Source organism: Camponotus floridanus, unplaced genomic scaffold, assembly GCF_003227725.1.
Source record: "Camponotus floridanus strain SB8 unplaced genomic scaffold, Cflo_v7.5 scaffold28, whole genome shotgun sequence".
Lineage (NCBI taxonomy): Eukaryota > Metazoa > Arthropoda > Insecta > Hymenoptera > Formicidae > Camponotus > Camponotus floridanus.
Window position 1 is genome coordinate 316,617 of NW_020229414.1, and position 26,621 is coordinate 343,237.

The window sequence follows — 26,621 nt, forward strand, 5'->3', positions numbered from 1 at the left end:
TCACAAATATTTTACATTTAATTATTAGCTTCAAGGAATTCGGTATATATAGTGCGTATGAATTAGTTGCTATTCCGAGAAGGAATCGCTCTTGGACACGATAGCGATTAATATATTAGTTACGTAGAAATAATTGTAAGCAATTCTATTATTGTAAGAAATGTAAGTCAAGATTGTATTTATTGCATGTCAAAGTTTCCGCGTTTATGTTGTTTTAAATTATATAAACATTAAATAAAAAATTTAATTTTAAAGAAAAAACTCTGAAATGTTATAAATTTGTAAATAAAAAATATAAATACTTTTACTTCAGGATTTCTTATTTTATTCTCTTCTTAAATATTAAGATGTTCTATTGAGCTAAAAACAAAATTAAGCTATGTTATGTAACTATTTTAATAATTCTATCTAAAACGATCTCATTGATCATAGGAACTTGTTATTTTTACATTGTGTGTGTACGTGTGCAAATTTTTTAATTGAGAGCATATATAGGTTACATACAATTTAGATATAAATAGATTAATAAAAAATATAAAAACATATGTCATAATATCTTTTTATAATTTGTATAATAAATAGATTTTGTCTTGTCTCGAATGAATGCGAAGAGATTTCACGAGAAAAATAAAATATGACGACGGATGACGGTTGATTTGCGGATAAAAGACATTTATCCGGTTTAGAAGTAATTGCATATCTCAAATCTCTCGGTCGTCCTAGCGTGGAAGACTATTGTTGAATTGCGCTTGGAAATGATTGCAACGTTGAGCTACGACGAATACGTCAGGTCGACAACCCTCATATTTATTTTCATTATCAGGATATATTCAGGGACATGCCGAACAATGAGACAGTTCTCAATATCAATAATTAGGTGTAATTCTTTTAGCTAATTTTTTATAATGAAATACAATTTTTTAACGTGCATTTATACAAGAGATCTGAAACGCCTTTGTTTTCTTCTGGAACGAAACGATGGAAAGTACGGTCACCTCCCTCCACGACAACGAAACCGACCTTCTGATACTCCGCTAACGAGTCGGATGTGTTTAGGGCCAATTTGTCTATTATCTCGTCAGTTTTATTTATTACACTTCTAACGTCTCTCACGACGTGGTACATATACGTGCGACTCTTCCATCAGGCTGAGATTCCTCGATGCAAGTTAATCAACTCTGATTTCTCTTGACTGTGCTGGTTTTAGAGTCATCGAGATCACTCACGCACATGCGTGACCAACTCTCAGAGATCGACGTACTCTTTCTTGTAGCGATTTGTTTGCACAACAAAAAGCTTGCAATTAAATTGCATTAATTCTAAACTGAGCTAATCCGTTTAATTACTTGTTATTTTCTATATTTTGGCCTTTGGATATCATTCTTAATGTAATGTTAATATTTTAAATCTAGAATCACTTTTTACATATATCAGAATTTTCAAATGTATGTGCAAAATAATTTATATTTTAATTAATATTTTAATTTATTAAATCTTAATTATATAACACATCATCAGTATATACTCTTATATTTTTTTATCTCCAGATTACATTTATATTATTTTTTTCTATTATTTTTCTTATTATGAATAAATTCTTAAAATTACGTTTCATAATTATTATGAATAAACTAACATTACAATTAAAATATATTCTCACATAACTTTATTATACCAGGATTATTTTTAAACAATTTTTTTTAATGAATCCTTGAACCCATTATGTGAGAATATATTTTAGTAGAATTTTAGAAATTTTTTAGAAATTTTTTAAATCCCCACGCCAAAATTTTCCTATAAAAATTATACATTCGATCTTAATGAACGAGCTTCTATTATCGCGGCACACCGATTGATACGCACCTGAATGTGTGGGTGGAGGAAAAGTCTAGTATGATCAGCGTATGGGGAGAATGAAGTTGATGTGCCAGTCGTGAGCGCGATTCCGTCGCGCCGCGTACTTAAGGAGCCGCGTGCGGCGAAGAAGCGGCGGAACGGAGGGTGGAAAAGAGTGAGGGAGCAAGGGGAGGGAGCCCCCGAAAAAGAAGAAAGGATTCTCTCCCGTCGAGGGGATTGTCGCGTCGGGACTCAACGCTCAGTCCGTCCACGTCCGCTGTCGAAGAGACGACCGGAAGACCGGTCTTCCCGCGCGATTGCCTCTTCCTGCCTCCGAGGAGAACGACTAGAATCGAAACGGAACTTCTTCCTCTTCGTCGAGCTAAGAAACGCGTCTTCCGCGTGTGCGGAATCCTCGAAGATCTCAATCATCTCGCGAGTCTAGATTGATTGCAAACGTTGAATGAATCTGTGCATAGTTTTTGACTCGATTATTTTCAAGGAGATCAAATTGTCGGTAAGAATAAACGATGTAATTAATTAATGATTTAAGCACGAGGTCGTATCATTCTGTTCTAGTTTCCTTAACGTGTAAGTTTAGAATGCAGGAAGCTCATCCTCGTTTACGAAACTGCATGACTTCTCACGTGCTTCCTGTTCGTAACAAGGAAGTATATGTATATATCATTCGTCGCAACTTTGTAAAGAGGAGAAATATTAGTGGCATACAGATTAATCTCGTAGCTTTAAAAAAAGATGACCTTAATTACTACTTAATTGCGATAAAGTATCAAATCGTGATAAATAACGCTTCGTAAGTCGCTTCCACAAATTTTAGAATTTAATGTTATAATTCTCTTCTTTGGTAAAATATAAAAAAAAATATCTTAAAGACAATATATTTTCACATATACATTTTTTTTATCGAGACATCAGAAAATAATAGAAAACGATTCAATTAATTTAATGTTTTCGCATGAAAAATCAGAACGTACAACTAATGAAAGAGGATTTGCCAAGAGAGGCGCAGGAATTTTGCAGTTCGTTAAGCAATTATTATTTCACGTGACACTATTATGACACTCGTGACAATCATGCCGAGAGTCTTGCACTTTTCTTGTAATGCTAATTGTACACTTTGTATTATCACCGATCTGGTTTCAACCGGCTACCTTTATTTATCTAGCAAAAAAAATTTCAAGTGCTCATGTCGATTGCAAGACGTAGGTGACATTTTCTTGATAACGACGTGCTTTACTAATGACTGCAAGAGCAGCTGTAAATATCTAATTTGTTTCTTTGTAGCAATGTGCGCAAAAAATTGTGTAAAATTTAGTTAGAAATGATTAGTAATTTATATAAATTATATTTAAAAATTTTAATTGTTATTGTACTTTTTAAAATTTCATGTGTATGTTCAAAGCTTCAATAATTATTTAAAAAATATTTTTGACAAAAAATACATAATATTTGGAATATTACTTTAAGGGAAATATCAAAAAATAAAACGAGTTTTTTATTAGTCTTCTGATATCAAGGCAAACACTGACAAATTTAAAGTATTTTAAGAAAATTAAAATTAAAATTAACTTAAGATTAATAATATCAATAATTTTCTACATTCCTTTATTATCTTTATTAAAATAGATTTCGACTTAATCATTAATGCGTTATGTATTGGAAGACTAGTCAGATAATTTTGTGAAAAATAAAAGCACAAAGAGAGAGTTTCAGCAACAAGTCACGTGTCTGAATCATCAATTTTATCATCATCCATTAATCGATTCCTTCCACGATTTTCATGTAGCCTATTCCGTAGTTACACGATCGACTTCCTGCGTACAAATCGTCATTTTTATCCAAACAATGACGTCGTGCATCACAAAATGACAATGATAACGTCTTTCCCAGACTGTATAAAAGCCCGCGATTTACGAGAGCTCGACACGTGGTATGAGTCATTTACTGTACTACATGCGTCACTAACACGAGAAATATTCTTTTCAACGAAGGAACTTATAGATCAACGCTGTCTATCTCTGTGGAACTAACTATAATGTCCGTCCATGTATTATCTAACAGTTGTATTATCTAACAACGATTGTCGTCGCGATCCATTTTTAATTCGTTTTACGTACCTCGACGCAGCATTCTAGATAGATTCCGTTAATTATTTATCGTGAACAAATAAGAACTGGAGTGTAATTTCCGGCGCGTTCAAAGCAGCGTCTTTATACTTTTCGCGAGACATTATTTCGAACGAAAAGTGTGGACACTATGATGACCCAGTCGTCGGTTTTGTTCGATATATCGATTTTCTGACGACCAAAGAAAGAAAGAGAACGACTCCGGTAAACAGGCTACGCCGCGAATATCAGGAGTCGCAAAAGTTGCGAAATCGTCGACACGAATAGGATCCTTTATCAATCTATAAACGAATGTATTTAATATATATTTTTGTGAGGCATACTCGTGGAATGGAGCAGAATCAAAGAGTTGGTCCAAAAAGTTTCAAACTCAGTTTCAGAAACCGTGTCTACGCAAAAAAATAGAGTACGAAATACAACGAAATACCTCAATAATAATTCGCCGCCTGCCAAGTACATATCTCGTCATGCATCGTTCATAAATGCACACCCATGTTCTATTATTTGCTACAATACCCACCCTATCGATTTGACTCAACGACCCCTTTCTCACGTCGGAAAGCACGCGTTACCTCGAAACCACCCTGTGAATATTAAGCGCCGGAAAAGAGAGGTTCACGTAAGAATTTTATTATTAAAAAATTTTGTTTGTTTCTATCAAAAAAATCACTCTGTGAAAGAGAGAAAAAGAGAAAGAGCTTCCGCGATTCTGGTAGCCGTGTAAAGATTCGTACAAAGCTCTATAACATTTCTATTTACTATTATCAAAGAAATAAAAAGAAAGAAATAAATAAATACTCTCATGCATTTCACTATATAAAATTCAGTACTCGTGTTCAAGCATAACATAAACGTATGTGTAAATCAAATAATATATACATCAATTATAAAATATCGATATATTCGCTAAAATACATACAATATAAATTCGCTAATTTCTTTTATCAATAATACAAGTTATACACATATATTATATATTTGCATAACAATTATTATAAATTATCGAAGAACTATTTCCAATACATATTTTGTCGTTATTTTTATAAAATCTTCTACCCAAGGTTTGTCTTTTGCCTCCGCTGAGAAATCAAATTAATTCTTACTCCATTTCGCTAATGTAATATCGATTTATTTCATAGGATGACGGGTAATCATTCAAAAAAAACCACATTTTTTTTCGATAGAAGAGAAACATCCCCCTTGGGAGAATTCGAGGAATGTGTAAAAAAAATAACGTTTCGTGGAGAGGACAATCGATATCGATTGACGGATAATCGACGGCCGTTCGCATGCTCCTGGCATTCGCGAGTACGGAAAAAGAAGAGGAAACAAGTGGTTGCGGTTTAAAAGGGCCTTTTATCTCGGAGAAGCGCCGATCTCACACGTACGTTACGCTCACATCCTCGTTATCCCCTCTACGAGGTGTTGCATGTTGCTTGCGGCGGAGATCTGGCAGCTTTGTAAAAGGCTTATCATATGGGGAGGAAAAGAGCGAAGAAACATTAGAGCGTGGCGCGCGAGACGAGATCGCAATGAAAGTCAATAAACCGTGATGAGTAACGGAGAGTATAGTGGTCGGAGTGGCATTAATAAATTAGTGTCTACTTGCTGCTACAAGCAACAGCAGCGGCAGCAGTAGCAGGAGTCGGAGGAGGAAGAGGACGCGAAGAGGAAGAGGAGGAGGAGGAGGTGGAGGAGGAGGCGGTGGAGGAGGCGCGGACCTCGAGTGCGTGCGTTGTGCGTGCGGTGTGTGTACGCGGGTGTGCGCGTGCGAATACGTGTGACCGGCAGCCGTGTCGATGCGGGGATTTGGCCAGTGTGTCAGTGTGAAAGAAGACAATTGACTCGCCGTCCGTCGGACGGTACTCGGCTCGGCAGGGGGGCCTTCTGACGTCACATCCGGGCTGTACAAGCCGCGATCTCATCTGGACCACGGGCGCACGAAGGTACGCAGATTCGTGCACTCGTAAGCACAGCACAAAGCCCGGATAATACTCGGAGATACCTCCTTTCCCTTCCATCCTTCCTCGTCACTCGATGTGTTTGCATCATCCCGACGAGACGATAATGTCCCAGGGTCGATGAAAAATCACGGTCTAGGACTATAATCGTATCGATAATCTGAGTATTTAATTAACGATGCATTCTCTTTTCTTGAGGCTATATGCGATCTCTGAATAATTTGAAATTTTAGAATCATATCGTTTAACAACAATAGGAATTAATATTAATCTTGATTAATCTTTAATGTTTTTCGTGACGTACACATCCCCTAAATCTTTCGAGACTTCTATCTTTATAATCATTGTTCCAAACGCAAGTTTTGATGCTAACTTAATTAAATTCTTTCTTTTGGATTATAATTTGACATAAACTGGAAAAATAAATTTAGTGAATCAGAGAATTCCTAGTTTAGACTAATTCGGCGCAACCTACAAATCTTGAAATATTTAGATGATTGTAGTCTATATCTGTAGTCTATAGTCTAGACTACAATAAAATAAGGCAACATTATTATTAAATTTAAAAAAAATTGATTCACACACGCGATAGCAGCCAAATTTATGATTATTGCATGATACATTCAAAACAAATATTACTATACAAATATAATTATATTATGTAAACTCATAATAAAACGGTTGATTAAACACTATAATGAGCTAACGATGAAACATAGATTATTGAACATACGTAGATTTACATACGATGTGTACAATGTACATATCAAATTTGTGTCAATATGCGTATCAATATGGTGCTAGCAGTATTAGTGAACAAGATCACTTATATACAAGATTTATTATTATTACAAGATCACTAATAATATTGATTCAATAATATACTTTTTTGAGATACTTTTATTAATCCATTATATTGACACATTAATATGAACGTTTCTCATGAAAAAGAAAAAGAAAATTACGCAAATTGAAATGAAATCGAATTTTTTAAAATCTTTATATCAAATTGCTTATCATTTTTTGTTTTTTCGATACAGATTTAAAAATGCAAATATTTAATATGAAGAACGAATATTAATATGAGTTATCAGTTATTCAATATATATAATTTCTTTAATATAAAATTGTCATATTTGTTTAATTATAAGTAAAAAGATAAATTAATTTTTATTCTCTAGATTATAATATAGATTATAATCAAAAAAGATAATTATAAAAATTAATTCTAATGTTATCATTGATAATATCAAAAGTATTTATAATTATATGCAACAAATGCAAGCATTACAATCATTTGGATATATACATTTTTATGCATTTTTAAAGAAATATAATATATAGCAAATATAATATATAGCAATCAATTATAATATTTTACATTAATATTGATACTTTCGAGCATTTTTTTATTGTACAGAAAAAATTGTGAGAATTACGCGCAGTCAAATATTTCGAACCGGTAACATCTTCATAATTACGAGTGTGAGATTCTTCGCCATGGCATGAAATTTCAGATGACTTATGATAGACACATCTTCTAATTAACTGGGGCGTTGCACGAAACGAACATTGCACCGTGAGAAAGAGAAAGAGAGAGAGAAAAATAGAATTGGTCATCGCGATATTACGCTCAAAATATGCAAATAAAGAGAACAATCATTTTTCCGGATTCTTGGTATCGTTGTATGCAATGTAATCAAGGCTAAATTCCTCGTTATTTTTCAAGGTTATCGTATGTGTCTCGCTTCGATGCGCATCAAAATTTGAGATGCACTATTTGCTTCATAAATTACGATAACGAGAAAAAATGTGCGATGGTTCACGAAGGTAGTTCACGTTCGTGAAACACAGAGTTCCCGAAGAATCTTCATTAAGAACAAACAAATTAAAAGGAAACACCGACTAGGGATTCATCATCGGATGACGCGAGTCATCTTTCTGTCTTATTGTTAAATCAAATTCAATTGACCCCGTAAAAAGATAATTGTAAGAGCTTACGCTCCTCTCGCGAGGGTGTTCGAGGAAATGGTCGATGTCTGCGATTAGATTATTCATCGTGTAATGTAGTACACGGCATCGTTAGTCGATGCTTTATTTCGTCTCGCGGCGCTTATATTATGCCTTATTATCAGAGGAAGACGGTTTGATATATCGCATTACAATTAAATAGAAAGGATTCCATTCGAAGTATATATATTTGACTTCCGAATACTTAAATGTAAATGAACGATACCTCTTCCAAGAGATGAAAAATGAAAGATCGTATCGAAATGATAGCTTAAGAGCCGGTCGCATGGAATGCACTACTCGTTGCATCATTCATACGAGTTTTCCGATTCGATATCAGTGTCGCGACGCGAGGGGAAGTCATAAATCTAGCAGCTGCAATCGCAAAAATGCATCTATGGGCTCGTGTTAAGGTAGGCTTAACCAAGAACACACCGGAAGGACGAGCAGTTTTAAGCTTATGAAAGAGAGAGCGTGGGTGTCCACGTGGCCTGAATCATAAAAGCGTTCTTTTAAAGCGCACGAGACGAGCGAGAGGCTTTCGAGCATGAAAACGCGTCAGACTTGATCCTAATCGGCCCGTGCCGCTCCCGATTTAATCGATCGCATCGTGCTTAAAGCGAAGAGAAAACGTCACACGAGCAAAGCAACATGTTTTACATATTACATTTTGATTTTATATATAAAAAAAAAAGAAATTCCCTGAAGAATGATTTGATAAAAACTCGTGTAATTCGAAGAAAAGTGAATTAGCTTCATTCTTGAATTTTATAGTATTTCGAATTTTGCACATAAAGTGAAATGCTGTTGATTATGTTGTTTATTTTATATATCATGAAAAAAATGCGATACTTTTATAAAACGCGACTGAAACATATGTTCTTAAATTCAATGTTGTAAATTTAGTTAGACCAGCTCATTGAGTTATTACAATTAGAAGCAATGTGTGATTCATTAACAGACTATGGTTAGAGAACTGTTAATAAGTGCACATGTAGTTATCTATATATGTATAATTATTAAAAATATATATTTAATTATATATATTTTATCTATATTATATGAGAATTAAAATCTGTCTAAAAATAAAAGATGAAAAAATGTATATTTTAAGAATGCAATAATATTCAAGAATGATCTAATTAACTTTAAATAAAAGAAAAGTTATACATTATTGATATATTTTATTAAATGGGAAAGGTTTTTAGGATGGAAATTTTTAATTATTCTTTCAGCGAATGAAGAACGATGACCTACCGCGACAAGAGGATCCTCGGGATCCTTGTCTTGCTCAATGTAATAATAAAAATTTTGGCAAACCAGACGGATTCGTCAAAAACAGATATGGTAGAGGGAACAGAAGATTTCACTACGATCAAAAAAGTCCTGCCGGACAGGTGTCTAGCCAAAATAGAACAGGGACCTTGTACGCAGTTTGTTCATAAATGGTACTTCAATAAGACCGAAGGGAAATGTCGAACGTTTCCTTACGGCGGTTGCAAAGGAAATGATAATCGATATAACTCGGAAGACGAGTGTCTTTATTACTGCGTCGGTGGTGCTGATCGTAAGTCTTGTGAAAACTTATTCATTAAGAAAAAGTAGAAATAATATGTAGAAAGATCAAATAGAAAGAGCAAAAAGAAAAAGAAATGTTAGAATAATTAGACGAAATGTTAAAATATAATAAAAATTCAAATTGGAAAAATTAACTAAAAAAGTAAATGATATATATGTGTATGATATGTATGTCTATATGGATATGTAAAATTGCAAAATTACAAAAATTGTTTTTATCAATTATTTGCTATATCTGTCTTAATTAAATTATTTGCTATATCTGTATTAATTAAAATGAATTAAACATATCTCAATATGAAACTTTTTAAAAATATTCATAAAAAAAGAACTTTTTACATAAAATGTACACGTAAAGATAATATTCATAACAAACATTTTTATCATAAGAAAAATTTTTATCGAAATTTTTATTTTTATTTATTTTATTATATATTAAAATATAATTTATTTTTTAAGATACCCTACCGCCTTATCTCGTGACAAAAGGTAGTGTATTTGTTACAACGAGCGGTACAACAACAACAAATAGTCCACTCCCGACGACTTCTAGTACACCACGACCGACTTTTACACCTCCGAAACCGACGAAACCACCGGTACCGAAACACAAACGAGGAAAGGTAAAACCATCGTTAACTCGTATAAATATCTCATACGTTTCATCTCAAACCAGAAAAATTATTTCCCATATTTTTGTACCAAAGGAATTAACTTTCATGGAATCTGGCCACGAGAAGACATTCATGTTTGCGCAAAGTAATACTTTTATTCAGCTCGACGGTTCTGGTATCACAACTTTTCAATTGAGGTAAATAGGTGACAATCTTAATTATTTATGAACCTTGAACATTATTTTTTAATCCGTGCAGCAAAATATATTATCACGTTTTTAATATTCTTATTCTCTTAATTTAATGTATTAATTGCAATATCTTACACACACATAATATTTAATAAAATACATAAAATAACATGTATAATATATGTGTTATTTTTTATAATATGCTTCGACAGATTATGCCGCGAGATATCCTTCAAGTTTCGCACCAAGCTTCCGCACGGTTTGCTAGTTTATCACAGCGTCAAAAATCGACCAGAAGGCCTCGACCCTTACGCACTTTATGTGATAGTGGAAAAGGGTCAATTGAAAGTAGTTCATGTGTTCGGCAAACAATCGACCAGCCTAACTGTCGGCGAAGGTCTTAACAGAGACGAATGGCATAGCGTTCTCGTGAGAATCGATGTGCACGGAGCAAAATTAATCGCTAGAGTCGATGATAAGAAGGCCGACACTACTCTAAAAGTTCTCGAACGTGTTGTTAATTACGGGGTATCCGAAGATTTGGCCTCGGTCGTTTTAATCGGAGGTAAGGAAATACTTTGTGAAATCACTCAAAAATTGCTATTCATATTTTATCGATTTATTTTATTATTTATATTTTATCGATTTATTTTATTATTTATATTTTATCGATTTATTTTATATTATTTATATTTTATCTTGATTTTGTTAGGATTGAGCTCTGAAGAACGATTACACGGAGTGAAATATATAATAGAGTCGTTTGTCGGTTGCATCAGGGATATGGTTTTGAGTTCCGGAAAATCCGCCAGCGATTTGCTACCTATTCGACCGCTGATCGCGACTAAGCACGAGAACGTTAAGGAAGGCTGTATAGATAAGTATGTCTTTCCTTAAAATTTTTAAAAGACAATTGAGACGGTTCAATACCGCGATTATATCTCAAATTTCAATTTAGATGCAGGACACGAGAGAACTTGTGCTTCGTCCCCCATCAATGTGTGAATCATTACAATAGTCTGACATGCGATTGTTTTGGAACAAAGTACGAGGGTGAACGTTGCGATGTATATAGTACGTAAAGTATAATTAAATTTAATATAAATATTTTTTACAAAATATTCAAATTTCATTATTTATATATTCTTAACTATAAATAATTATTCAATTTTTTAATTTAATATTTGAAACATTTTATAATAATTAATACATCAAATAATTTGCTAGCATTACAAAAATATGAAAAATAAAGAAAAAAAAGGATACACAAATAATAATTTTAAGAAAGTCTTTATAATTGGAGAATAAGCTATTATCATAGACAAGAATTCAATTATCTATATAGAAATGATAGATACTACATTGTCCATTGAAAAAAAATGGATTCTTTGTGCGTCTAAAAGGATTCGACTATTTTAATATGAGCCTAATGGAGTTCGAAATATAATGTCATTTTTCAGCTGCGACGATACTGACACTAAGAGGTTCCTCGTACGTATCTTTCCGTGTGTACGATTGGAAGGATCGTGTTCATTCGTCTGTCAACAGGATCAGCCTCGCTTTTAAGGTATTTTATCCATGGGTGCTTATTGTAATAGAACTTTCTTTTCCCTTGTCATGGGTTCATTGATTCATTATAGCGAGACGTATCTTGTTGATGGAATCAAGAGACACTTTGTACTTTTACGAACAGCTGCTTTCCACTTATGGATCAATTTCTATGACGAAAAATTTACAGTGAAAATTCTTGTAGAGAGTGTTAAGTTCCACTTCTCAAATTGTACCGCAACGAACCATTGTGTAAACACAATGAAAATCGTCCCTGTTGTGTGTGAATATTCTATTAGTATTGCTGAGTAATCTCTCTTCGGATTAGTTAGAAAGATTAGCTTAAATATTGTTGATATTATGATTATGATTTTTTAAATCATAATCACAATATCAATAATAAATTTTCATTTTTTACTCTTCTCCTTTATTTTTTTCTAAAAATAAATATAAAAATTAATAATAAAGATTAATAAAAATTAATAAAAAATTATGTGAATGTTAAAAAGCAAGACTTTTTCAACAATCTTCTACATCATTACATATGATAAATTATTAATTTACAAATTTATATTGACAAACTTTTTCAGATAAATGTAATGGGGATATACACAAACTTTGCAATAAACAAAATTATCTTTCTTTATATAATATAATCACATTCTTAAAAAATATTTAAAAAAAAATAAATATATCAATGTTGTCAAAATTTGTTTTTAGACAAAATGGGATGATTCTGCCTTGTTTTATGCTTCCGGTGAGATCGATGGCACACCGCATTACATTGCAGCTTCCATTATAAACGGATCGGTCTACGTTGAACTCGATTTCGGACACAATTCAAAAATCTCCACTATGTTAGGCGATTACGTCACGTCTGACCATTGGAACAATTTGATTATATCCCATAATGGATCTCTCGTCTTCGTCAGCTTAGACGACGAGAAGAAGGTACTAGAAGTACCGGGAGAAAATTACAATATGATTATTGATCCGGAGATATACATCGGTGGCGGTCCGGAGCTTCACAAAAAGAAAGGTCTTCTGTCACATAATAATTTTGCAGGTCTGTAAGAAACTATTGCATATCATGGAATCTCGCCTTGTTTAATTAATAATTTTAATAAAAAATTTTATATTTTCTCAGGTTCCTTGAAGTATGTATTCTTCAACGATAAGTCGATTATATATGAACTGAAGCGCTCTAATCCTATGGTACACTATATCGGCGTCTTGGAACCCGAATATTATGAAGCCGATGTCGAAGTTATCCCCATCACGTATCCTTTTGCGGAAAGTCATATCTGGTGGCCCATCGAACGAACTGATTCGCTGAAGTTAAATTTTGACTTCAAAAGTTCAAAGCCAATCGCAGTCGTTGCATCGGGGGATATAAAGAGCAGTCGCGGTGTTGGTTACTGGGAGGTATGATTATATATATAATGCTCTTTTTTTTCTTTCTTTATATTTTCTATTATAATAATTTATATTTTTTCTTTTTCTTTTGTAGCTACGTCAAGTCAACGATGAAATTCGTTTCCAATTGATACCGGTTATAACGGAGAATATTACGGTGATAACTTCGGTAAAGTTTCCGCCTTACAATACTTCTTGGCACGCGGTCGAACTTAATTACACAAAAGGCGACCTCAACATCCTGCTCGATTACAAAAATAAGCAGAGCAAATTCTTTGCTTTGACATTCGAGTTGGGTGAAAAAGTTATTATAGGAAGTGGTATTATAGGAAGTAAAAGCAATGCGGGTAAATTTTTTTTAATTATGATAAATCTGAAAGATTATATATAAAACTAACATAATTATAATAAGATTTTTAAATTGGCAATTTAGGTTTAGTAGGATGTATGCGCGAGATACAAGTGAATAATCAAAGAATCGAACCTAGATACGTGATTAACACTGAGAGAGTAATCGGAGAAGTCGCTTTAGACAATTGTCAATTTGTGGATCCGTGTAAGAGACCAAACACTTGCGAACATGGCGGTAAATGCTCAGTCAAAGAAGATAGGATCACGTGTGATTGCACAGATACTGGATATATCGGAAAAAACTGTCATTTTGGTGAGATTATGCTCGCAATAATTAATTCACAATGAAACTTAATGCAATAATGTCAATTTTTATATGCATAAAAATAAATTGAAATATTCAAAAACACATTTTATATGCAATTTTCTTCTATATAAAATTTACTTCATTTATACCATAATTATTTATATTGTTATATTAATATTATTATTTAAATTTTGTTTTCGTAATATTTGCGCTTTTTAGCAACATATAGAAAAACCTGTGAAGAATTGGCTCTATTGGGATTCACTCAGGATGATGTTTACAAAATTGACATTGATGGAAATGGCCGATTTCCGCCCGCTTCAGTAAAATGCGAATTTCAATCGATCGAGGATTCAACCAAGACGATCGTCGAACACAATTTACCCTCCCAAGTGGATGTCAGATCTATCAGCGAGAACGACTTTTCTTTCAATATCAAGTACAGGCAGTTCACCGCTGAGATGCTTCAAGAGCTAATCTCACATTCGCTTTATTGTAGCCAATATGTAAAGTATGACTGTTATAAAGCACCCTTGGAGCTACACAGTGCCACGTGGTTTCTTGGCTCGAAAGGCACTACTGTCGATTACATCGGAAATGTCAATCGCGGATCATGTCCTTGCGGAAGTAAGTATTTTCTTAAGTAAAGTCAACATTAATGCAATTTATATAAATAAGAAAAAAATATGCATTTACAAATTTAATCATATCTCGCACAAAGAATGTTATTTATTAATTTTACTAGTGAACAGAACATGCGTGAACTCCAATTTGAGCTGTAATTGCGATGTATCCGCCGGAAATGCGGGAAAATGGCTATCAGATGAAGGATACTACGAAACACCTGATTCTTTAGGCATCACAGGGCTGATATTCTTACAACAAAAAGATCTCGAAGAAGATGCTCAAGGACGTATCACTTTAGGACCATTAGAATGCGTTGAGACAAGTATGTGAAAATGTTTTCTATTTAATTAATAAAATTTCACTTCACATATATAATTAAATAATGAGGTACTTTTTAAACCAATTATTTACAAATTATTAAATATTAATGTGATTGAATAATTATAAAAAATTCGCTAAATATAAATATATACTATTTCGCTTTTCTAATATTGCACACAAAGAGCTATAGACAATTTTTAGAAACAAACAACAAATCAAACAGATTAATTATCTTTAGATACACAAAAATACGTCGTAACATTCACGACATCGCAATCGTACATCGAAGTACCGGGTTGGAGAAAGGGTGATATAGCCTTCAGTTTTCGAACAACGGGCGAAAAAGCTATTCTTCTATATCAGCCGCCAATCCGGAACAACTATCCTTCCTTCATGGTCGCGTTAACATCCGAGTATCAGTTGACGTTCAATTTCACCTTAAACACCGGCACTATTCGCGAGTTAGAAGTAAGAAGCCGACGCAAACTCAACAATGGCGAATGGCAAAAGATATGGATCGACTATAACGACTATCATGTGAGATTCATGATCAACACCGACTTTCAAATGGTGGATTTATTGTCCGAGGAAGAATTCGGGCCCTTTGAAGGATCAATGTTCATCGGTGGTGCTACTGCGTGAGTAATTTTCGCAAATTGAATAATTAATTTTCGAACAATGAAGTTATTCATTATGATGAAAAAAGTACAATTTTCGTTTTATATTAATTAATTTTCATTTATTCGAATTATCACTTTAACAACACTTTTAGAGAGCATTTGAAAACTTCTTCCGTTCGACAAGGTCTCATCGGCTGCTTTCGCGGTCTCGTTGTCAACGGAGAGATATTAGATATCCATAGTTACATGTCTGTACATCTATCGGAAATTATTAAGGATTGCAAGCCTTCCTGTCAACCTAATAAATGTCAGAACGGTGCCAGATGCGTCGAGCTGTGGAGCAATTTCGAATGTGTATGCGAAAATCGATGGGCGCATTTAGGCACTTTTTGCGAGACAAGTAAGCTCACAACTTTATTTGATTAGAAAATTTTATCTTCAAACAGTTTTAAATTTATTAGAAAGTTTTATTTTAAAAATGAAGTAAACATTGTATATTTTTTAAAACTGTTTGGAAATAAACACATCAATTTCTTTGAATAGCTATCATTAAAAATAATATTCCTGAATTCCAGACATTAATAACAAAGCCCTTACATTCACTTCGCCTGGAGTGTTCCTGAAGAAGAACTACTTCGAATCGGACAATAATGAGGAGAAATTGCAGCTGAAGAGCATGCTACAAGAGAATATTCTGATTAATTTAAGAACTTACGATACACACTCTCTGATACTTTATGCGAACGATCATTTAAACAACTTCGTGCATCTTTACATTTCGAACGGCACTAATATCGTCTATCTTTTCAACGCTGGCAATGAGATCAAGAACATCACCGTATCAAATCCAAGTATGAATTAAAAGTTTAATATACAAATTTATTTCAATGAAATATATATATATTAGAATTTTAAAAAGAATAACTCGCGATTTTTATTAGACGTCAACACAGGAATCTCTGTGCAAATCGCTATTATTCGAGGCGAAAATTGGACTACGCTGCATGTGAATGAATATAATGTCACACTGAACGCGGTACCTATACTTCTGGATACATATTCGAATAAACCATGGACAAATCCGGAGAAAGAAGTTTTAGCACCGCAGCGGCCGCCAGCGCCTCCAACCGATTATTTCCAAGTAAAAATTTATAACATTTTTAAAAAAGTTAATTAATTAAATTAAATTTTTTGTTGAAATTCAAATCCCAAATAATACAAAAAATAAAAAAATTTATATAAAATTTAGAAAAATATATTATTTATTTTTAATTTTCTTATATTACAAATCATGATTATTATACAAAAGAATGGCTTTTCAGAAGAAAGAATGACTTTTTATACATATATTTTTAAATATATGTATAATAAAAGAAAAGATATAAAAATGAAATATACAAGAAATAATAAATTTAAAATTTATTTAGGTAAATTTAGGAGGTTTTGATTCCAACTTGCTCAGAGTCGGACAAGAAGGTGCCCTAATTCAAGGTTACGTTGGTTGTTTGCGAGGACTCATGATTGGCAAATATCTGGTCGACTTGCCAAATTTAGCTAACGAAGCAAATCATGAAGGCAAAGGCGTTCTACCAAATTGTCAAATGAAGTGCGATGCAATGCCTTGTAAAAATTTGGGAATCTGCACAGAAGATTTCAACAGGCAAGAATCTTCTTGCAATTGCGAATTGACGTCTTACTTTGGCGAGTATTGCGCTGATGGTGAGTTTTATTATTTATCATAAGAAATATAATTCATGCTTGAGTTTAAACAAAAATATTTAAAACAAAAATTTTGAATCTTAAGAGTTTTAAAATTAAAAAAATTGCGAATTACAAAACTTTGTAAACGCAACACTCGGAGAAAATTCAGAATTAGAAAATTATTATGTTTTTTAAAAATATAAAAATCTATTAATGTTTTAAAATAATATTTATGGGAAAAACAAATTATTTATTTTTATGGAGATCTGTCAAAGAAAGCGAGAATTTTATTCAACGTTTTCACATAAAAATGTTTCGTGTAGAAAAGGGCGCTGATTTCAGCGGGGAAAGTGTACTTCAACGAGAATTTGAACTCGAGGGCGAAGTAAATCAGGTGAAGGTTCAATTAGCATTCTCGACAAGCGAATTACGACAGCGAACTACTGCGTTGCTGCTAGTGCAGACCGACAATAAGTAAAGTATCGATCTTAATATTTACTTTGTATCGTATACTAAATTGTACTGACTTTTTGAAGCTTGGAAAATTCTGGATATCTTTCGACAAACTTTTTTCCAGAAGAAGCTACTACTTATTAGTGGCTTTAACGTCTGAGGGGCAGCTTATTTTCGAAGAGGACAGAGATGGCTCGGCGGCTTACGGAGTGCGTCTGAACGATCGAAATTTCCTGAACGGTGCACGTCACAGTGTTTATTATGTTCGCGATAACACCACTGCCACTCTCTTGGTGAGTTATAATTTATTATAATTTATTTTAATTTATTCTAAAATAATTTATAATTTAATATAATAAATTATAATTTATTATAATTTGTTTTATCCAAAAAAAATTTTTATGTATCATAGGAAAACTAACTTCTATTTATAATATAATATGTATATTTATAGATTGACCGCCAACCCGCCCAATTGATACCACTTCCGGGACTACCAATTCGAGTAGATGAGGACGAAACTCCTGGTGCAACAGAGATTCAACTTGGTGGATTAAACACTACCGATTCGCGATTTATCGCTTACAAAGGTTACACCGGCTGTCTCAGCAGTAAGTCGATCTATTAATGGATAATCATGTTTATTGGCACTTGTTTTTATCATTTATACGGGGAAAATTTTACAGTATAAATTACATGAAAAATATACTCCCTTTTAGAACATTTATTATAAAGCTGAAATGAGGATATTTATTATTATAACAATTTTAAATTATGCATTTATTTTTACATCAAAATATTTAAACTCCTTTTCAATATTTCTTTATAAAATAAAATACAATATATATATATATATATATATATATATATATATATATATATGTGTGTGTGTGTGCAATATTATTGAATAAAAAAATATTATAATTTCCCTTATATGTTCTATGATTACAAAAAATTATATTGTAATTTTGATTCTATTCTTACTATTGTAATATTTTCTCCGTGTATCTAACCGGAAATAAATTTTTTAAATATAGATATATTTATGTTAGATATAGCCAGCCATAATTTGCAAATTTCAAATTATAATTGTGATGTTTTTATAGATGTTGTGATATCAATCAACGGCGGTCCCGGCATGAAACCGTTAGAAGAATATATGCTTTTTACAAAGCAAGCTAGCGAGACTGTTCGGGCAACGATACCCGCTGGTGTTAGAAGCGCTCAATGCGCGGTCTTTCATATTCAACCTGGTGGTCTTGAACCGCCCAGAAACGTGCCTAATGAAGTGAGCGAAATTTAAATAATATTAAATTAAAATATTAAATAATAATCAATTTTACATATTATCTATTACTTCTTATTACAAGTAACAGCAAATAATATAGCAAATATAACAATACGAGTTTTTGTCTGAATTTAAAATAATTCATAATCTTTAAATGATGATAATTGTAAAATTATTACAGGATTTAAGGTTTATGTCAAAAAAAAGATTAAAGGTCAAAAATCCTGTTAATAACTCATAATTAATATTTTTAAAAATATGTAATTATTATTTTTTTAGTAAATTAATTAAATCTTTTTAAGCTTCTCATCAGCGTAATATTATTTGATACAAAAAAAAAATGATGGATACATCAAGTTTCGAAACTTCTTGTTAAAGGGCGGTGATCGAGAATGGGTTGAGGATCCGCCCGAGAAAATACCGTACAAGTCGCAGTATTCGAGCACGACTCAGGAAGAGCAAGGTGCGGGAACATACATTTTCATAGCTCTGTGTTGTGTTTTTGTGGTTGTGGTGACTGGGTGTATTTACGAAGTGTGGCGAAGTGCTCGCAAGGATCGTCAACGACGTCACAGAGCGGCCTCAGGAGCGGCAGCGACCGCAGCTTCCGGTTCGCAGCGTTGGCAGCCACCACAATATACGGAATCTTTAGTGACCACGACCGGCGTGAAAGCGGTCGGTTTCAAAAACGTGATGGACGACGATAAGAGGCCGAATGGCACGCATGTGAAAGCGCTAGGTGCCAAGGAATATAAACCACTGCCGAATACGGAACCCAAGGATTTGATAAACGATAAGAACGATAAGAAGGTTCACATAAAAGGTATTATAATCGAATGATATATCGAATGATTGATTTCTTATGTAAATCTGATAACAAAAATTTATATTCAATTTTTATAAAATTTTTCGAAGAATATATCTGTCAGCATTGCATAAGAAAGAGAAGATTCATTATTTTTGAATATTGTGTATAATAATGTATGATATTTATAATATAATATTTTTTTCGTCCTGTATACTGAGATTTAACATTTCATTTTCTGTTCGCTGCAGCAGACGAAGAATCAGAGAAAAAGGAGCTCCTAGGGGTAAATACAGGCATCATGACTAAACCTGCGAAACTGAACCCATTTGTAAAGATTTTTTCTTTTTTTCATAAAGAATTGCATATTAAGCTTTACCAGCCTTTGCAAAATGGCTTTTGCATGCACTTTTTGAATTCGACGCTGTTATAGATATGTTGCAGATATTCATACACATTATTTAATGCATTTCTACACATTCACATTGAACGGGCAGAGTAAAACTAAATCGCTTTTTGTTTAAAATACCCTGCAACGCATTTGCAACAAATTTGCACTAAATTTATCAACAATCTTATCTCGCGAAGAAATGTACAAGTATTTATTCAAAACAATAATGCTTGTGCAAGCTTTCATCAGCACTTCCAGTCTAAATTTTCAAATACTTTCATATATTCACGAATTCGCGCTTTTTTCGCAACGCCAAACACAAACATAGCATAAACCACCGCAATTCAATAAATTATCAGACATTCTATTTTTTTTTCAATAGTCAATGGAAGATCTAAGAGAAGAACCTGAACTGGAAGAACGCGAGGAGAAAGAAGAGGAAGAAGAGGAGGAAGAAGATGTCCAAGAGCAAGGGACGGACAAGAACAAGGATCAATCACAGAAACAGCAACAAGAGGAACAGGAAAAGAACGAGAAAAATGATCAAGATAACGAGCCCCTCGTCAGGCCGGTAAGAAACAAGGTGGCAAGGAGAGGTTCCTTGACCGATGAATTGGACCCAGACGACACGCAGGCCCTCCTCGAGACCAACTTCTCCGTGACGGGTTTAAATGAGATCAAAACCGAACGTATAATACCCCGAGTAAATAATGCCACGAAAAATATCACAATACCAAAGAGACCGATGAGTCTTGATCTCAACGCACCGATCAAGTTTCGAAAACTGCGTGAAAGAGCTTGGCCCGAAAAGGTCACGGCGAAGTTGCTCGACGGTGACGAAGTGAGTCTCCAGTCTCGAGGTAGAGGCTACAACGACGCCGCGTATCGCACTCAGGACAAATAATTAAATCGACTGACGACAATAATTAATACGTTCAAAATAATCCCACGTTTATCATTGTAAATATCGCGTAGAGCGATCGTTTTTCAATGACAATCACGTGTACATCTAAATTTTAGGACAGTATAATTTAGCAATATATAGTATTAACAAGAATCGCGTTGGATGTGATTAAAATGTGACACTTGTTATATAGAGATTTCTGATTCAAAATATCTAATATTTTATTTAAACTAGAAATTTGTCTGAAGATATTTGTTTGGAGATATTCTTTAGCATACTCTCGGTTAGTCATAATCTCATCCATTGAAAAAAGAATAGAAAGTGAAATAGTACAGCAACACGTATCTTCCATAATGAAAAATAATAATCGATCGAATATTGCAAATTGCTTCTGCTGAAATAATCACGTGTTGTTTACGTCTCGTATAGAGTCATACTAATTTCCTATGACACACAATTGTGTCTTTTATTTACTTAATTTTATGAGTTCTTTATATAAGTCTCTATATATGTTTCTTCCAAAATTTGGCTCATAATAGCCACATTCGGAGAGAGAAGACGTTCGAATAAATGTATTTAAAAGTTAGTGTACTTAAAAATTAGTGTGTAGTTGAGCACTCGTTTTTTATTACATATAGTACATCATCAGTATTTTTCCAGTATTAGCTATAGGAAGAACTCTTATTTAGCTCGAGTAAAATATTTTAAGATTCTAGTGCCTATACATATAGTAAAATTTAATGATAATATTGAAAGAAGCAAGATTAACGATAAGAGAGCAAGATTAAATATAAACTTACAACGAGTATTTTGAGATAAAATGGCATAGATCCGTATTGTCGAGTGCGAATAATAGTTAGTGCGAATAGTAGTTTTATTTAAAAGAACAAAGATAAAAATATTAAAAAGCAAAATATTATTTTATCAATTAAAATCATTCATTAAAAAATCAATTTTACGGTATCTTTATATCAGAATGAACTAAAAAAATTTACATATTATAGATTTATATTATCATAAAGGCTACGGTGTACGCCAAACGAACTGTTCATCGATAAAATTATTTTAAATAATTTAAATGAATTTTTTAAACTTTGGGACACAGATATATTTTCAATATAAAATGTATAATAATTTTTTTGTATAGTTCGCTTTATGTGTACACCTGTGAGCCTATTTAGTTTGATTTCGCTGCTTCGCAATTGTACAAAGCGATTGTGACGTTTGTGTGCTTTTGGTGGCGATCAAAATAATCATGCGATAAAATGCCTGCACAAAGCATATCGCAAAAATCGAATCATCCAAAAGTCTGACCTTCTAATTCCTCAGACTTCAATATATGTCACCATACTTTCAGCACAGGGATTGGTCTATCAGGACGAGTGTCGAAGAAAACATTATACCGTTAGATTCAATTTTAAAACCCGATGAAACGAAAACACCGTGTGAATTTTAGAGGTACGAGATTTTTTTACGCACGTCGAAAATAATCCGTACGAACTCGAAAAGAGCATCTTGTCTTACTCTCTGCAGTCTCTCGTTCTTTTCTCAATCGCGAGATACAATATTTAATTATATACTTTCAATATATTACGCAATCTAAATCTGCTTCCCCAGTTGCATTGGCAATTAACAGAAAAATGCTTCCGACTGATGCTATTATAAGTGCGAACAAACGCTATATTAATATCATTGCGATTACTTTATGATTCTATGAAACAAAAATTTAACTATTATTTCGATATCAGATATCGAAAAATCAGATCAATTCTTATTAATATTGATAAGTTGTACAAAAAAAAATTGTAAAAAAAAATTGTATTATACCGAAATTTTAATTATTTGGTTATTACTATTTTGTATCTTACAATTTCATTTTCTAGATATTACATTTTTATTATCGCAGGTTTCTTTTAATAATTTAATATTTTAATATTGTATGTGGACAGCTCATAATAGCATAATTGATGTACGAAAAAGACGCGTTGAGTATTCGAACGTACGATATAAACTTGATGATGCATCCCATTCGAAATAACAAAAAGATTTATATTCCTCGGAAATAATTATATAGCTAGATATTATCTCGTAAAAATGACAAAGATATATTTTATAGCATGTTATATATATATATAAAATGACAGAGAAAATATACAATTTTTTTCATTGACTCGTTTGTTGCATCGCTGCAACTATCTCATACTGCCTTTCCTACACTGCTAAGCTTATCGCAAGTTCGCCGATTTTTCTCACAACGAAGTCTCTTGAGCAAAGAATGGATAAACAATTCGATAGATCGATTTTATTTATAAATCATTACTATAAGCATTTTGTATATTTTTCTCTTACTATCAGGCATGTGCATGAAACATATATATCCTAATATATATGATAATATATTTGAATAATTAAATATTTTTTTATATCAATTAAAGAAACTTATTGAAAGTAGAATTGTATCCGAAAAATATGATGATTAATTCTCTCTAATATGATTCTCTAATATGATTATTTAATCTCTTTGATTCTAAATGTCTCTGGAAAAGCAAATCGAGAATTAAACCGATGTATTTTGTTGTGATTTTAGATAATTATAAAAATCATATTCGCATTATTTAGAGTATTGAAATTTGAAAATTAATATTATATCCTTATATATGTATATATAATCAATGTTTAATGTAAATTACAACCGGCGCAAATATTTCTAAATTAAATCATCAATTTATGATAATCATAGAATATTCTGCGAAGCCATCGATAAAGCCTTTGTCACGAATTGTACGTGTACTGCACAAATGATTAATTCCAATGATATCGAAAATGGATTTGTTCATGGCACGCGACAGACATTCATTTCATCGCATGCACGCTTTAAGCTACTGATTGTTAAAGCCTATTTAAAGTAAGTCTAAGCGTACTTGCTGCATACTTGCATTGAATAAAATGAATTTTGTCATTATATATGATAAATAGCGAGATCACATATGGTAAGAAATTGAGAGATTTTAAATATATATCTTCGATCTATTTAGGCATCTACAAACGGAGACATTGGGCGACAATTAAAAACACAAGGAAATCCCCGCTTAGGTAATATGAATTTAAAAAATGCCTCTCTTATAGAAAATTTCAAAATTATGCAATAAATTATGATTTGCACACAATTCAAGAAATAGAATTCTTATAAATTCTTATAAATAATTTAATAGAATTCTTATAGAATTCTTATAAATTATTAATTATTATTACTTGTTGTTATTAATTTTAATTAACATAATTATAAATATATAATTATCTTAATGTATAAGATAATCATATACATATATACATACATAATTTTTATTATAATTTATTATGTGTTAAATAAATTTTAACACATAATAAAATATAATGAAAATTGATATATATGCATATATATAATTGATATATTAGATTTTAAAGATGAAAAATTGTATAATTTAATTTTTGAAATGATTTTGAAGAATGAAGAAAAAGAGTTAATCGCGTTAAAAAGGAAGCTATTTTTGAATAAATTTCAATTCAATTTCAATTTTACAATACAATTTCAAGTAAAATTATTCAATCGAGTAGGGTTAATTAGAAAAATATTCCTTTTAGCACCAGACAATCCGATATTCTTCAATATGCCTACCATCTTCTTGCCGGATGGCCAACGGACTTTCAGCAATCCATTGAGTTATCTCGGTGGTCCGATATTACCATTGAGGAATAGATCTATCGAATCAGTGCTATCTCTGGATTAATCGTGGATTATCTGTACTTTGTTTTAAGGAATCATTGTGAGTGTGGAAAGAAACAATGAATCGCATTCCCTGACCGTGAATGGAAAGTCTCAAACGTGTTGAGTGTTAAATTGATAAATATTATAACAAATTCATAAACATATCATATAAACTAGATTATCCAAAAAATACAATTTAAAACGCGTTAAAAACGTTTGCAAAATTAAAATATACATTTTTTCTGTTTTGAAAAAACTGAGTTAATTGTTTAAAGCTTATAATTGCTGTAAAGAAATACATAAAATATTCTTTTCTTTCTTTCAGATACATGGACTTAATTAATGTTAAAAAAGTTTTAAAAAATTTTGATATGCATTTAGCACATTTGATATTTTCCAGTTACAATTCACCTTTCATTATCACAGAGTCATCCGCTCGAAAGGCTCGTGTTAATAGCTCACAACGAGCTATAAGCTAAATAGTTTCATCAAGAAAGGTTTGCTCGGACCAACAAATTCGCGACTGACGAATTTTACACGCCACAAGACATTATAGTTGCTGATAATGATTTAAAAAGTGATAACGAGCTTAATGTGGTAATTAATAATAAACTCGATACATTTTCTCGCAGCTAATAAGAAACTGTTGTGCTCAAATATATTTCGTTTCAATATAAGAAATGCTTATAAAAAAATCTTTGTAAAAGTTCTCCCTGCAAGTTTCTTTTCCTTTTATTGCACACCAAAACTGAAACTTTCTTTAATCTTAAAGAATATCAACAATATATAAAACAATCTATTTTTTTTTGTCTCCTCAAGAATCGTTCTATCAAAATTTAATAGAAAAATAGTAAATAGTAATTTCAAACTAAGTCATGACTCATATTCCTCATCCTAGTCAAAGTTAATTAATTTTCTGTATTATATCGCGATGAACAAATATTCGTAATTTATCGCATATGACTGCCTTGTATGTATAATAATATAAAAGCAGAATATAAATGCATCATTACGATAAGAAAAGGACCAGAGTAGAGTATGCAATGTTTAATAATTGATTACATGAATAAAAAAAATTTCCAAGGAAATTCAATGAAATTGAATCTATTTTTTATTTCTTAATTATCAGTAAACATACCTTTCTCTTGCAGGACATTATGGTCACTGGACTTTCTGCTCACTGTTTTCAGATTCAATTTTTAAGCGTTGCTTTGAACGAAGTAAACTTCTTGCAAAACTGTAAACAAAGAGAACAAAGATTAAATAAAAACAGAGATTATTTAAAAAATGATATATAAAATGATTATATAAAAAATGATATACAAAACAAAAATTAATTTTATTCTTATATATTTTTATTACAAGAGGAATAAAAATTATAGGAAGTGATAAAATTACATATAAAATCAAAATTATAATTAATTTGTTACCTATTGTTTATTATGATAAAACGGAACAGTCATTTCAAGCAAAAAATATACACACGCGCGCGCGCGCGCGCACACACGCACATAAATATATGTATATAAGAATATTAATTACTTTTAAGAATATTAATTACTCAAGACTAATATTGTCTTCTATTGTATCAAAATCGGCTTCTAATCTTGCGTATTTTACGTGATATTATAGCTAAGAATAAATCAAGAACTTTTAACGACCGAATTTTCGAAAATCGAAATCGCGAGAACGAAACCGCAGAAGTACCAGAATCTTCGATAATGAAATTACCCGCACAATAAATCGCAACAAATAAACCGCACTCGATCACGCGTGTCCAAACGTGTTTCTTGCGATCATTAGTTTT

At 32.2% G+C, this 26,621-nt stretch overlaps 2 protein-coding genes across 10 annotated transcripts in view; one reads left to right on the forward strand and one right to left on the reverse strand.

Annotated features, from left to right (window-relative positions):
- The window catches only part of LOC105249147, a 105,342-nt gene extending 79,283 nt beyond the window's left edge, over nt 1-26,059 (reverse strand). The window contains exon 1 of the mRNA XM_011254402.3: nt 25,953-26,059. The gene's annotated coding sequence lies outside the window, so the exon portion shown is untranslated. The remainder of the gene's footprint in view (nt 1-25,952) is intronic.
- Nucleotides 1,924-25,890, forward strand: LOC105249148 (contactin-associated protein-like 4). 9 transcript variants are annotated; one of them, XR_889023.2, is made up of 30 exons: nt 1,924-2,353; nt 5,168-5,929; nt 9,190-9,521; nt 9,992-10,155; nt 10,240-10,343; nt 10,550-10,902; nt 11,050-11,218; nt 11,296-11,411; nt 11,798-11,904; nt 12,606-12,951; nt 13,033-13,310; nt 13,396-13,648; nt 13,735-13,965; nt 14,179-14,586; nt 14,705-14,908; nt 15,146-15,545; nt 15,680-15,927; nt 16,103-16,378; nt 16,469-16,668; nt 16,955-17,246; nt 17,552-17,702; nt 17,806-17,974; nt 18,136-18,292; nt 18,788-18,969; nt 19,348-19,792; nt 20,026-20,105; nt 20,548-20,736; nt 22,427-22,527; nt 24,105-24,162; nt 24,691-24,818. XR_889023.2 is itself a non-coding variant. In XM_011254408.3 (29 exons), the coding sequence occupies exons 3-29, from the start codon at nt 9,203-9,205 to the stop codon at nt 24,834-24,836; spliced, it is 6,045 nt and encodes a 2,014-aa protein (XP_011252710.1). In that variant the 5' UTR covers nt 1,924-2,353; nt 5,168-5,929; nt 9,190-9,202; the 3' UTR covers nt 24,837-25,890. The 9 variants fall into 9 exon arrangements, 8 of the variants coding, with proteins under 8 accessions (XP_011252710.1, XP_019882434.1, XP_011252705.1 ...); XM_011254408.3 differs by lacking the exon at nt 22,427-22,527 and having other exon boundaries at nt 24,691-25,890; XM_020026875.2 differs by lacking the exons at nt 24,105-24,162; nt 24,691-24,818 and having other exon boundaries at nt 22,427-22,854.
- Nucleotides 26,060-26,621: the final 562 nt, after the last annotated feature.

Coding starts and splice junctions, on each gene's coding strand:
- LOC105249148 (XM_011254403.3), top strand. CDS start 9,203: ATGACCTACCGCGACAAGAGGATCCTCGGGATCCTTGTCTTGCTCAAT. Junction 17,247..17,551: donor TGGCGAGTATTGCGCTGATG/GTGAGTTTTATT, acceptor TGTTTCGTGTAG/AAAAGGGCGCTGATTTCAGC. Junction 19,793..20,025: donor TAAGAAGGTTCACATAAAAG/GTATTATAATCG, acceptor TGTTCGCTGCAG/CAGACGAAGAATCAGAGAAA.